This window comes from Astatotilapia calliptera, chromosome 3, assembly GCF_900246225.1.
Source record: "Astatotilapia calliptera chromosome 3, fAstCal1.2, whole genome shotgun sequence".
Classification (NCBI taxonomy): domain Eukaryota; kingdom Metazoa; phylum Chordata; class Actinopteri; order Cichliformes; family Cichlidae; genus Astatotilapia; species Astatotilapia calliptera.
In genome coordinates this window covers 38,682,289-38,697,027 of record NC_039304.1, presented here as the reverse complement: position 1 = coordinate 38,697,027, position 14,739 = coordinate 38,682,289, and the positions used below count along the sequence as shown (strand labels likewise).

The following is a 14,739-nucleotide window of genomic DNA, read 5'->3' as shown; positions in this document are numbered from 1 at the left end:
TGGCCAGAGCCCTTTCAAATGCGCTGTCATTAAAACTGTGACCGTTCTTTGCAGAATGTGGGCCATGCAGGGCATGTGTTCAAATGGAAGTAGTCTGGCGGCTGCAACCATGTTACGAGCACTGTCGGTGCCAAGCGTGGTTACCTTGTCCTTGATTTTCCATTCGTTTGCAACATTCAGAAAATGGTCAGCACACGCCTCAGCATAGTGTCTCTCTTCAGTTTTACTCACTGTTAGTGCAAACGATTGCATAGTCCAGTCGTTATCAATAAAATGCGCCATGACCCCCAAGTAATTATCGTTGTTCACCGAAGTCCAGTGGTCTCCGGTGAGAGCGACATTCCTTACTTGCACAAGCTTGCTGGACTGCTGAGCCCTCTGGTCCCCATACAAAGTGTGCAGTCTCGACACAATGGTTCCTCTCGAGGGCAGATTGTAACACTCATCTCCTGATGCAGCACGAATGACTTCTCTCAGTCCATCATCTTCTACTATGCTAACTGGTCGGCAGTTTTTAGCTATCCAAACAACCAAGGAATTGGTTACCTTTTCTCTCACATTTTTTGTTATTCGTCCACAAGCACCATACTCCTGAAGCGTAGACTGGCGAGGTCCCGTAGAGGTGGATTCAGTTGGGTGTTTTGCTCTCAGGTGATACGCCAGTGATGAACTGCTTCGGTGGTACTTGAATTCAGCTTTGCAAATTGTGCATCTTACTCTCGTTTTGTCCAACAAGCCATCAGGCAACTTCTTAAAGAGAAACTTTCCACCCAAAAGTCCGTCCTCGTCCATGCTTGCGTGTGTTAGCTAGTGTTAGCTAGATAGTAGCATGGTGTCACTTCTTCTTCTAATCATTTCTGTCAGGCCAAACGCCAGCATAGCACACTGTTGCCCCCTCCTCCAGAGGTGCTCATGAATTTAAAGGTCTTAGATTACAGGAAATTAATAAAAAAACAAAATCAGCGTTAAATTTTTTTAATGCATTAAACATTTCGCGTTGATCTAAACAATTAACGCGATAATTTTGACAGCACTAATATATATATATATATATATCGTTAGCTTCATAGCATAAGTGCCTAAGTCATTGGACTAAGTCCAATGACTTAGGCACTTATGCTATGAAGCTAACGATATATATATATATATATATATATATATATGTATGTATATATATATATATGTATGTATATATATATATATATGTATGTATATATATATATATGTATGTATATATATATATATATATATATGTATGTATATATATATATATATATATATATGTATGTATATATATATATATATATATATATAGATAGAGAGAGAGAGAGAGAGAGGTAGATATGGTGTAACAAATGCGTGTTACAAAGTTTATATGGTTTTCCATTGGGTCCTTTCTCGGGCCAGGTACTTTTTTTAGTACCTACTCAGCCAAAGCAATTCAGTCAATCTGAAAATGTAACGTCAACAGATTGCATTCCACCGATTGGCTAGTCAGTTTTGTCACTCGATGACTCATGAGAGCATGTCATTCACAAAAATCAAATCCTCAAAGCCTGTCTCCAAATCTGACAAAAAGCTATAGACCACACAGCAGGTCTACCATCGCCTCAAGTTTCTCCAGTGTGATGTTGTGCTTTTGTTGTATGCAAAATGGGACTTTTAGTAGTATTGCTGTAATGACCTTGCACACATAGGCAGTACTTGATTGTAATGAAAAACAATTTAACTGAGTTGGGTCGAGCCGAGAAGGTTGTAATGGAAAAGATACATTAGCTCATGTCCTCTTAAAGCACAAACAGTAGATAGTAGCAGCATGCTCCCTTTCGGTTATGTAAACGGTCAAGTTCTTGTTGAGCCGGGCAACACATAATTGTGACTAACATAAGAATTTATTTGTTCCTAGGGGTGGACGACAGTAGGAGCCTGGGATTTCAGGCACCGATAGAGGATGAAGAGTATGAATATTTAGAGCAGGAGGAAGGATACACGACAGAGCTGGATTATGTAACAACATCAAGGTTAAAAGACAAGTGCATAAATGTCTACTATGTACAAAAGTATATGTGTTATCTTTTGTATCCCAGCTCCCGTTTTTCCGTGTTTTCCTTAGGTTCTTGACTCAAACAGTTCCGTCTAAGAGGAGAAAAAAACATGGCAAACGTCGAATCAGCAAATCACAAAATTGCATAGATCTCAAAATCCGCATATTGGAAAACCCAAACATTGAAGTGCTTTCAAATACTGGTAAGTCTAAAGCAAACGTGATGTGAAATTTAAATGTTAAAAACAGAATGAAAACACCTCAGTACACATGAAACTCTGGAGCAGATGTGGAAGATTTCACTGTGATTGATTCAGTGTTCCTCTGTGTTCTAGTGTTTCGGATGTACCGGCTTCACAAGCTGAAGGTTCGTCGTGGTTTGAAGGAAGCTGACTTCCTGAAACTACTCAGGTCTACCTTCCCTCAGCTGGCTGGAGATGAACCTTTTGACCTTTTCTTATATTGCAACCTCAAGAAACTGAAACCTCTGCAAGTAGACTCTGTGACACCAGAGGAAATCATCAGAGTTTCTCGGGGATCTACCCTCTACATACGACTGCAGGTACTGTGCTGAGAAGATTTAACTGATCTCAACAGCGTTACCAAAGATTACAACACATTGACAACTTGATTTGAGAAGAAAATTCCGACCTTCTGTAAAACAGAAAGAAGATGCTGATGAAGATCATGAAGATCTTCCATCCACTGAGACAGACACCCATATAAATCTCAGAATCCGCATCCTGGAAAAGCGAAAGATTAATGTTTTGTCAAAACAAGGTAAGTCTAAAGCAAACATGATGTGAAATTTAGATGTTTCTGCTATAAAAATGCAGCACATGTAAGCCGTATATCACCTTGTTACCTACTAGGTAAGTTCTGAAGTGCTTTTCACCCTTTTACCTGCTCGGAGATCGGTCTATTAAACACAGGTGAAGCTGATGGTCTCCACCACACCTCTATACCAAAAACAGTCATTTGCACCTTGTAAATCACAATTGTTGATGCCAGTAATGCTCGAGAGCAGCTGAAACCCTGGTCAGGACCAATGTTCCCTCTAAGCTGCATACTGCGTACAGAAAATCTAGGTTGCGCGCAAAAAAAAAATCTAACCTGAATTGAAATTAAAGTAAATATTTTAACAATTCTGTTTTTTGCAGTGTTAGTAAGTGACTGGCTGCTCCCGTATGGGGTTAGACCGATGCCACCTTATCCCATAGTCCAGCCAATAATGCGATTCACATTCGTATATACGCAGCTAATCAACATCGCTAACAGGCTATGACAGCGTCCTTATGTGTCGACACCGGTGTTTTAGCTAGCAAAGTGGCGTGACTGATGTGGCGTGAAGCCACGTTAGTGTATAACCATTGGAGATGTGAGCAGGACAGACAGAACAATTGACGGAATAAGTGTGGACTTTATACCAGTTTTTAAATTGTGTTGATAGGCCACGTAAAACCAGAGTTATGACAAAAATATCTGCAATGTTTGGTTTTCTTCCTGAATATTATCATTGTTTATATTTACTGCGGGAAGAAATGGTAAAAACTGCGTTTTATAAGGAAAACGCTCGAAAGCACTCTCCACCTGTGAGCAAAGACAAAACCAAAAAGCCCCCACCCTTTCCCATTCGTCGAAAAATGTACCATGTCGACCAATCAAAACATGATATGGCAATATGGCATTTAGTGGTTTAGGAATGGGGGGGCATCAAATTTGATGCAGAACAGCTGACTGTTCCGTAAATAGTTTGAAATGTTTTTTTTAAAAAAATGCCTTAGTTGCATTTTTAGGTAAACAGTTGCAAAAAACTTTGTTTGCAAAACTCAGTAACTTTTTTGAAGAAGTAACTATATAATTAACTGCCCGACATCAACTGTATTTTGCAGACAGAGCGTTACAGGACTATCTCCCAGACCAGACTCATACCCATAATACAAGTCAGAGCTTGTATGTAAATGTAAATGCTATAATTTGATTATTTTAATAAACCATGTAACTTGGATGGATTCGATGCTGGCATGACCACAGTGCACACGTCTGATGTCGCTCACAATGGTCCAAGGGATCGCTCAGGGAGTTTGTGTGTTCGCTCAGACACATGAAAAATTAGAGGGAACATTGGTCAGGACACATATACCGTTTGTGCTGCCTCCCTGCACTCTACATGGACATCTTCATCTTTCTGCACTACTCCCTGGTCTAAGAATTGTAACATATTAATAAAGAAATATGTACTATAATACCAAGAATATTTTCATTATAAAACACAATGAAAACACCTCAGTACACATGAAACTCTGGAGCAGATGTGGAAGATTTCACTGTGATGATTGGAACATTAGGAGCCCATGTCACCACTGGTACCTCCAAACTGTGAAAGCAGATTCCAGATTCAATTGGAAAGTAGTATCAGACGAACATTTAGTGAAAGTACAACAGGAAAGTGATGATTTCTTTCTCCTAATACTGGAAAAATTGAACTGATCTCTCAGCGTTCCTCTGTGTTCTAGTGTTTCAGACGTGCCCGCTTCACAAGCTGAAGGTTCATCGTGGTTTGCAGGAAGCTGACTTCCTGAAACTACTCAGGTCTACCTTCCCTCAGCTGGCTGGAGATGAACCTTTTGACCTTTTTTTAAGGGCCAAGCACAACAAACTTAAACCTCTGAAAGGAGACTCTGTGACACCAGAGGAAATCATCAGACTTTCTCGGGGATCTACCCTCTACATACAACAGTCACTGTGTCCAGAAGATTTAAGACTTAAGATCCGCATCCTTGAGGACCCTAAGATTGATAAGATCACAAATATAAGTAAGTTTAAAGCTTTTAACCTTCAAAGATCTTTGGAAGGATTTGATGCCGTTAACGTTTTCTACCTCTTATTAGCTCCTTAACTTGATTTAGAGGCTTTGCATGTCTCAAGAGTCCAACGTACTAGTCATCCAGCTCTCTGTGCAGGTTTGCTGAGTTACCCGTTTATTAGTTGATTCAGGAAAACATGTCTTCTAACTTGTCGATGACTGAAACTGCTCTGACTGTAGTCACACTACCCGCTGTCTTAAAAAACCTCGTAACATTATAAAAGATACCTCACACTCTGGCCACTCCCTGTTTGAACTGTTGCCCTCGGGCCGACGGTACAAAGCAATCAGCGTAAGGACAAACAGACTCAAACACAGCTTTTACCAAATCAGAAAAATATGTCTTGATGCTGCTACTAAAAAATGTCCATCACGCTACTCCTGAAGTGATCTATGCACTGACTGAGGCATGTGTGTGGGGATTGATTTTATTTTACAAATTTTATTTAAAGTTTACATTTGTATGGATGATGCATTGATCAGAGATCAATTCTAATTTCGTTCTACCTGTGACAATGACAAAAAAGACATTCTGATTCTGACTTTGTGAGCTTCTCTGTTTTCTCTCAGTGTGTCAGAATCACCCGTCTCATGAGCTGAATGTTCCTCGTGGTCTTCAGGAGGCTGACTTCCTGGCTCTGCTGAGGTCCACTTTCCCTCAGCTGGCTGCTGGTGAACCTTTTACCATCTTAATTGGTCGCAACCACGATCTAATTCCTCCAAGAGTGGAGAGTATGACTGCAGAAGAGATCTGCAAGAACAGGACTAGGAATCCTGGTATTTACATCCGACTGAAGGTACTGCAAGAACCAATTTAACATCAGGGTGAAAACATTGTTTAAATGTGGAGCATGTTGTTCTGAATGAAAAATCAGAAAAAAACTATTCTTTTACTTTTTGGTGGAAATTTAGGGTCCAGAGAAAAGGTCTCTACAGAGAGAAGATGCTACCGCTGCTGAACTTCCTCCACCCAGCCTGGATTCAACCACACTGACCACTGAGTGAGTCAAAGAAAAGAGTAAGCTGCTGCTGTTAGAGTTTGTTATTTATGTCAACAGTTCAATCCAATTTTGTTCTTTTCCCCCAGAGTTGAGTCTGAGAAACCTCAGATCAGTCAATCAGACACCCACGTGCATCTCAAGGTCCACATTGTGGAGGACCCTCAGATGGATACCATCTCGCCCAATCGTAAGTTCAAAGCCTTTTAATTTATCTGTCCAGTACAATATTCAGTTATCACCACTGTGATCACATGCTGAGCTGAAATAATAAAGAGTAGCCGAGCATAGCTCCTAGGGTGGTCAGGACACATTTGTGACTATGAGGTCCTTTGTAGAGCTCTGTAGGCATGCTGCTGGATGGTTTGGGAAGCTTGTGATGACCTGAGTTTGGACCAGTTTGTCAAAGCACTTCATGATTACTGGAGCACGAGCCACTACACAGCAGTCATTCAGAATGCTGATGGTGGTCATTTTTTGGTAGTGGTACCGTGATAGAGGATTTCAAGCAAGGCTGTCAGTGGTAAGGCTTAATGTTGGGGACATGGTCTCTTTGACTGACAGGTGGCTGTAGCTGCTTCCTGAACCTCAGCTGGACCTCTAGATTGTGTTTGTGCTCTTGGAGCCTTTTGGACCATTTTAATGCAAATATCTGATAAATATTGTAGTTGCTTTGCAGCTGATAACAGACTGTCTAAGACGTCTGAGCTCTTGTTTTTTGAATGAAATTGTCAGGTTTTGGTGTGATGCTCCCTGTTAGCTGGCAACTTAGCACTCTTTCCTGTTTTATCCCAGTGTTTCAGAATTACCTGCCTCATGAGCTGCAGGTTCCTCGAGGTCTTCAGGAGGCTGACTTCCTAGCTCAGCTGAGGTCAACCTTCCCTCAGCTGGCTGCTGCTGAACCTCTGGAGCTCCTGATATCTAATGACGACAAGATACTAGAGCTTCTAAATATGGAGTCACTGACAACTGAGGAGATCAAAGAGGCTGTCCAGTCAACTGGGAGTGCTACCCTCTTTGTTCGATTGAAGGTACTGTGTCAGATTCAGCATTTCTGCCTTTGTAGATTTTTCTTTTGTCCTTCTTAATCCCTCCACATGGCATTGTCAGAAACCATTAATTACAAAACCCATACTAAATAAAAACTATAAAACTTTCCAGGCCTCAGAGGATGTTCAGGATGATGTGAATAAGCTTGATGGTGCTGAAGACTCTTCATCCTTTTCTGAACAAACCACACTGCACAGGAGGTAAGTGATTAATAAAAAACGGTAAAATTGGAGAATGAAAACACAGTTTCATAGCATTTATTATGTTGCATTTTGGAAATGGACAGTGACAAATGGACTGATTCCTATATAGCGCTTTTCTTCTCTCCTGGAGTACTCAAAGCGCTGTTTACAACATTCCTCATTCACCCACTCACACAAGGACTTCTAACCTCAAGTACAATCTAACCAACATTCACACTCCAGTTGACGCATCGGAGGGCAACTTGGGGTTAGTATCTTTCCCAAGGATATTTGGCATACAGACTGGGGAAGCAAAGGTTCGAACCACCAACCTTCCAATCAGTAGCTGATCTGCTCTACCACCACAGCCCCACCTTTCCCCACCCTGCCCTGCCCCGAAGATGGTAGTTTGACCCATCTTCAATCTTATGGGTTAGAAACCTTTTTGAAGATGAAGATGAAAGAAGTTACATCTTGGAGAAAGAATGAAGAGGGCTGCATTGGTGTGGCCAAAAAACATATTCTGCAATGTTCTCCCTTGAGACATTGCTGTAGAAAACCGGCTTACCTCTGGTCTCAAAGGTGTTCAGAAACAGTAAAGATCAAAAAACACAATAAGCTTTCTCCTGGTTGCACTCCTACCTGGTGTGCTGTCTTCTGGCTTTAATATTTTGAGCTGTTTGATATTTCCTGTTGTATGGGTAGACTAGGGCTGCCAAAACTATTATTTTGATAGTCGACTAGCAACCGATTATTTTTGCAATTAGTCGACTAATCAAATCGTGCATCTATTGGATGTATACCGTACAGCTTATTGCATCAGCATGTGTCTGCTCTTATATAACTATCATTAGCTTACAGTAGAGCTGGGCGATATAAGATTTTTTCATATCACGATATGTTTTTTTCATTTCAGGCGATAACGATATCTATCACGATATCAGCCAAATAACTATATTTGTAAGATTTAAATGTGCCGTTGCTCACAAGTAAAATGTGAAATAATCAGCAGCTTGTTTTTATTTAAATATTTATTTCCCATAATAAGTTCATCCATTAAGCGGACGCGAATGGATGGATGAAGTTCAACAGGGTAGATGTCTGACAAAAGCCGAATGACGAATTAGCGCTTCCAGTCAGAGACTGAGGCTACGTCCACACGTACACGGGTATTTTTGAAAACGGAGATTTTCCGTTTTCGTTTTAAAAAATAATCCCGTCCACACATAAAGGCAGAAATGAAGGTAAACGCTGCTATGAACATGCCAAAGCAGCAGGTGGCGCTAGATTCCTAACCGTGCAGAAATGTTGGCCAATCAGAAGTCTAGAAGCCTCGGTGGGAAAAAGTAAACAAAGCTGGGGAATAGAAGCAAAACCGAGTCGTATGTGTGGAGGGACAGTAACTGTGTGTATATGTAAGCATTTAAACACTGCAGAGAGTAGAATTAACAGTAACAGTATTGTAGAAATTCATTTCACCGAAACAATAACGTGGCGCACAGTGTGACGCATGCACCAGTTTATTGTATTTCCAGACTTGCTTTCGGCACAACTTACAGTGCACGCTACTCTATTTTTTGTCAGACTTGAAATAGCCGAAATACCTTCACACTACAGAACTTCTATGGCTCTTCCGTTCGACAATCTCTCCGGCATTGGAACCATCATCTGTTTTCTCTTCGGTAACCTTCGGTCACGCTTGGTTGATTTTTCTGGTCGGCACACTCATTTCCTCCATTACCCGGGCGGTACGGTCGCTGGCTGCTTCCCAAACAAATACACATGTGCGGCTTGGCACTTGTGCTGTACGTAACAAGTCACGCAACATGACGCTGCGGCTGTGATTGGTTCGGCTCTGCGCTACTTAATTTGGATTGGCTGACCTTTTTTTTTTTTTTTAAGAGGACAAGAGCGGCGAGGTCTATCGCGATAGTTTAATTTCTCTATCGAGTAAAAGTTATATCGCGATACATATCGTTATCGTTCTATCGCCCAGCGCTAGCTTACAGCTTGAAGTGTTTAAGGTATGTGCTAACTTAAAATAAAGACAAGATGATAGTTTATTAAACCTTTAATGAAATTTGCAGATTGTCTCAGTGGAGTTTAATAAACTCAGCCGTCTGCTTCTCGCTCCCTAAAATTTAACAGGACATTGGAGTAAATTCTCGACCATCTCACACTTCTGTTTAATCAGTTTTCTGTTTGACGTTTATTCAGCTGTGTGAAGACTATAACTTTAATCTCAACCAAACTGATTTACTCAGGAACAAATAAAAAACACTGAAAAAATCCAAACAATGACATTTTTAAGTTATCTAAGTGACTTATATATGTTTAACCTGAGTAGCAAAAGACCGCGGGGGAGTCGAAAATGATGTGCCGGGGGTTGACTGTTCTCGCTGGCTCTAGTGAGTCTTGACCTCCTGGTCAGCTATCGAGCTGGTGCGTAACAGGTGTCTCCGAAAACGTCGGAGCACTTTTGCAAATATGTGATGTCTTGGTAAATTGAGCAGATATTTGAAGCTTACACAGCTACATTCTCGCCTGAAAATATCTTAAAAGTTTGTTACTCTTACACTCTTTCTGGGTTGTCTGTGAAGGTTCTCAGTCATCCAGGTCATCGTAGTCAAAGGAGCTTGTAAAGAAAAGCGTCTGGACTTCTTTAAGTTGCTTGAAGACGTTTCACCTCTCATCCGAGAAGCTTCTTCAGTTCTAAGGTCAAATGGTGGCGAGTCCCAGATTTTCAGGGTTGCAAAATAAACCTTTAAGATATTTTTAGGCGAGAATGTAGTTTTGCAACCCAGAAAGAGTAATATTAAAACTAAGTAGCTGCTGCCGTTGTTGGAAACTGGGCCGCGCTATGAATTCTGGGATAGGTTGGGCCACGAAGGATACACCCGACCCATCAATCAAATCTAGGGAAAAAGAGGGTGGATTTTTTTGGCCATATTTCGAGGAGTCTTCGAATTTGGACACCCTTCGTCGCGTTAAACTACTTACCTACTACTTACTTCTGCGTCTTTCAGAATCTTACAAAACTTCCAACGACGTGTCGACTTTTAAATTACTTGTCGATGATTTTTATAGTCAACATAAGCGTGACTCCTCAGCAGTGGTGATCTGCAACTTAAAGTGATGTACAGAATGAAAAATGAACTATCTGGAAGTTGTTGTTCACTCATATCATATCAAACCTTGAAATACAGGCTTCCTTAAAAAGATTGATTAAATGATTGATTGAAAACTTTGAGCAGCTCCAGTGCTGGATGGCAGATGTTATGTTAGCAGAGTTTTGCTGCTATTGTTTCTTTTCATTGCTATTGAATGCAACCTGATCTTTGCCCAGAGAGTAATGAAACATTATGATTACCGCTCCATTTATCAGGTATGGCATCACTGGCAAGATGTGGCGTCATCACTTCTTTTCCTCTTATACTAGACTATGGGTATATGGATGATAGGTAGCTGTTTAAGATACAAAGGTGTATTATAAGACATGATGGTCTGAACACTGCTGATTAGCATGCTAGCTGGCATGCTAATCAGCAGTGGATGTAAAATGTAGACATGTTTAATATTTCTATTTTTAACATTCTGTTGATATTATTGATTATATTATAAGTTAATTTTTGCGTGTTTTGATCTTAAAGTATGTATTGACAATTGTCAATTGTTTTCAAGCTAATTTGCGAATCTGATTTGAGAAAGGCAGTCAGGTTTGCCAAACTGCACAGCTGCTAATGATAACCTTTATGCAGGAAGCATTAGTTATTCCATTTATTCTTAAATGGAAACAGAGATGCTGGATTGCTAACCCACTATTAAAACTCCTGTTTCTAAACGAGATGCTGAATGTGAACCAAGATTGTTCCAGATTACATTGACTTTTATTCAACACTGACTACCAATTTAGCTACTGAAGAATCATTTCATGGAAATGTGTGTTTAAATGTTCAGTCTATTCTGTCTTGGAGGAAAACATTTTCATGAGTGTCGTGGATCTTTTTTCTCACAGTAATGAAAGGAAACCCTTGGATGAAGACCTGAAGGATATCATCCTCAGAGCTTTGCCATTAATTTCTGAAGACACTCAACAGTCATTGATTCATAAGCTGTTAAGTGATGGAGTGGAGTCTACCCAGGACCTAAAATTTGTCATTGAAGATGATATTGCTGACTTGCTGCCTCCCCTTCAATTACAGACACTCCTGGAAGCATTTAAAAATGGTAATGTTGATGTAAATACACTAGTTTTTTCTATACAATGTTATAGTAGTATATCTGATAATTTCTAACAGCCTTTTTCTTAAAATATATATTCCCTGAACACTAAATCCGTCAGTACAGCGAAATGGTAAAATTGTACTGAAAGTTTTTAAAACTGTTTTTTACTTCTGTTAACTTATTTTGTCATTCTAACACTGCTGGTTTCCCCACTGAGTGCTACAGCCAAGTGTCTGTGTTTTTTACCAAAACCTTTTAATATGATGCAGCTCTTGATCCATCCATTATGTGATGTTTATCTGGGTTCACATCAGGGGCAGCAGTCTGAACCGGACCTGCATGAATGGGTCTTTAGTAGTGCTTAGACATTTATCTAACAAGCAAACGATCCTTGATTCAATCCCAGAAAGAGACACAAATCCCTTGGGAGCTCCAGGAATAGAATCAGGATGAAAAATCTGCCAAATAAAACATCAACTACCTGTGTGGTGACCCTCTGTGGCTGAGGGAGCTTTTCACAGCGACTGCCAGCGACTTCCAGAGACTACTGGCAACCACCCTGTTGACTGTTAGATAGATGTCTAGGTTTTTCTGACCAAGGCCTTAGAGATATAATGAGTAACTTGGCTATTCAGAGGGGTATCTATCTGGATGGAGGCGCTACTCCGTTAAAAAAAAAAACAGTTAAGGGGGATTCATTATGTCTATGGAGCCTCAGATCCTAGGGAAAATCAGAACCTTCTGGTGAGATTTTTGCTAGTATTTGTATTCTCATGTTCCTGGTTTGGTTGTTGATAAAAGGCTAGTGGGGTATTGTCTTCATTCTGGACACCAAAGTTTGTGAATATGATAACTTGGAAACAGGGTGACATAGGCGCATCTACTAAAAATCCTGGATTAGTTCAATTTCCAGTTAAATTGAACTCACCGTTAGAGGTCAAGTTTTCTGAAAACCTTAAGAATCCATAACTCAAGAACAAGGAGATGTAGGGTTTAGAAAATTATACCATAGGAGGAGGATACTGGGAGGCTCAGGGGTCGGACTGACGGTCGGCAGTATTTAAAAAAATATATATATTATTAACTTATTTTAAGCTCACCCTTGTATAAGAGACAATTGAGCTCACTGTGTGTTTTTTTCCCTTTCCTTTTCAGAGACAGACCTGGTTACTTTGGACCTGCCAGTGATTCCTTCCTCTAGCTCACTGCTCAGCAGTCCTGCAGCGTCACCTTGCTCCACTTCATCTGGTGTACTCCCACTCTCAAATCAAGAACATGACAACTCAGAAAGCTGCGGGCAAACCACCCTTTTCAGAAAACATTGGGCAGAGACGTTCCAGGTGCCCTGGGACCTCATGCCAATGGAAATTCAAGCAGCGGTTGCTGAGGGCAAGAGACCATCCCCTGCAGCAAGGAGACAGATGGTTAGAATTTTAGCAGATGAGATGAGGAAACACGAGCTAAACCCAACACGTGCTCAGTGTGTAACCATCTGCCGAAACATTGTCCGTAAGTACCCTCAGAGCTTTGCTGATCTGTGTGACAACGGTCAGCTGCTGGAAGAGGATTACATCTCGCTTGTGATTCAAATCAAAAACCGAATTGATAACCTGAAACGGACCAGCAACTTTCGCCACAGCCGTTTGTCTGGAATGAAAAGAGGATCCACCAACAATTATGGCTGCGCCAGATTTGAGCCTGGCCTGCTGCCGGAGGAGACAAATGAAACAGTGGAGCGAAAACGACAGCGACTGGAAGAAATTTACCATCAGGATGGCTCAAGCATGGTAGAAAAAGACGAAGTAAAAGAACTCATGAAAGTAACCTTCTACCTGCAGCGCCGCCAAATAAATGCACTCCCAGTACCGGCTATTAGAGATTTAAGGGGCCGATGGCCTTATCTTTTCACACACAATGGACTTTATACTCATTTCGAGCTGCTCACTGATATCAAAGTGCTTCGCACTCTTGAGGTTGCAATGGAGGAGTGTGGACCAACCATCCTGGAGGTCTTCAGCAAGTCCACTAATCCAGATATCCAATCCATCCTCTCAGTGGGTCCAAAACTTGAACTATCCTTCTGCATCCTGCAACTTCTGATGGCTCACTTCTCCGAACCCCTCGGAGGACTGATTCTTTTTGCAAATGTGAGTTATTTTAGGGTTTTTGATTTCTTCAAAGGTGACACCTGTATCTGTTGTCTCTGTTATTGGGGAAGACAGCAGTTTTATTTGTTTCATGTTTTTGTTAATTAATTTAGTCATAACTCTGTGTCCTAGGCAAATGCCACAGCAGCTGAATTACAGACGACACTCCAACTACCTCCAACTCCTCGACTGATACTCCTCGGTATGACATACATATTTATTTTTTGTTGTTATGATTAGGGATGGGTATCGTTTAGGTTTTATCCGATACTGGTGCCAAATCGGTACTTTTGAAACAGTGCCGGTGCTCAAACGGTGCTCAAACCGGTGCTTAAAGAATGGAGAACACAAAATTGGTCCAAAAACCTCTTATGTTCAGCTGGTTTTTTGTAAAAAGATAACAATGTTAGCCTTTTCTGCAGCTATGGGGCATATATGGTATCACTCTTGGCTGGAAGCAGTGCTTAAACAATGGAAAAAACACAAACTTTGTCCAAAAACCTCTCATGTTTAACTGTTTTCCACTTTTTCTTTGGTCATTTTAGCCTTTTTGGCCAGGGTGAAGGGAGTATCTGCCATCAAACAAGAGGACAGCTGCATGTAGCTATGATGATGTTTGCTAGTTCACCTTACATGCATTAATGTAATAACGTGGTTAGCCTACTCAACGTAAATTACACACGAACAACATTAAACTACTCACGCAGAGAAGAACGGCTGCTGCTGCCATCATCATCCGTCATCATTTCTGCTACACTGGCAGGGCTAGGGGCCAGGACTCTCCTCTTCGGGTTTTTGGGGGATGTTGCATAACAGGCAACCCACCCGCAGTAGATGCGCTCGGTGTGAGGTCTCGCAGCAAGCTATCAAATACGGCGCATTTCTCGGCTTTTAAAAAAACCGCTATGCGTCGCCTGGTGTTTCATCGGATTTGAGGTGTTATCTCCTTTGACAGCATCACAGTATCAGCTTAAAGCACTTGTTGCAGGCTGCTGAGTTTGCATATTTTGCTGTGAAGTACAGCCAGACTTTTGACCGCTTCGCCTTGGACATTTTTAATCTGTAGCTCTGCTCTAACTGAACGTACGTACCTGGGCCCGCCTACTATCCTCGGAAACGTAAAATGATTGGCTAGAAGTGTATCACAGCTCAGGAAAAAAAAAGCACCGAAATAAAGCACCGAAATGTGCGCTGCTTTTCGGTCTGGTTACTACAGTTTATGTCAGAA

General features: G+C 41.1%; 2 protein-coding genes across 3 annotated transcripts in view; both read left to right on the top strand.

Moving 5' to 3' along the window:
* The window catches only part of LOC113019455 (deleted in malignant brain tumors 1 protein-like), a 616,212-nt gene that overhangs the window by 298,699 nt on the left and 302,774 nt on the right, over positions 1–14,739 (top strand). The window lies entirely within an intron of this gene.
* Positions 1–14,739, top strand: part of LOC113019453 (uncharacterized) — a 35,819-nt gene that overhangs the window by 18,586 nt on the left and 2,494 nt on the right. For both annotated transcript variants that reach the window (XM_026163179.1, XM_026163180.1), the window contains exons 11-23: positions 1,907–2,021; positions 2,114–2,247; positions 2,380–2,606; positions 2,710–2,824; positions 4,561–4,860; positions 5,481–5,707; positions 5,823–5,911; positions 5,998–6,098; positions 6,704–6,939; positions 7,070–7,158; positions 11,156–11,367; positions 12,520–13,511; positions 13,644–13,713. In XM_026163179.1, the coding sequence (XP_026018964.1) occupies positions 1,907–2,021; positions 2,114–2,247; positions 2,380–2,606; positions 2,710–2,824; positions 4,561–4,860; positions 5,481–5,707; positions 5,823–5,911; positions 5,998–6,098; positions 6,704–6,939; positions 7,070–7,158; positions 11,156–11,367; positions 12,520–13,511; positions 13,644–13,713 (2,907 nt within the window). The remainder of the gene's footprint in view (positions 1–1,906; positions 2,022–2,113; positions 2,248–2,379; positions 2,607–2,709; positions 2,825–4,560; positions 4,861–5,480; positions 5,708–5,822; positions 5,912–5,997; positions 6,099–6,703; positions 6,940–7,069; positions 7,159–11,155; positions 11,368–12,519; positions 13,512–13,643; positions 13,714–14,739) is intronic.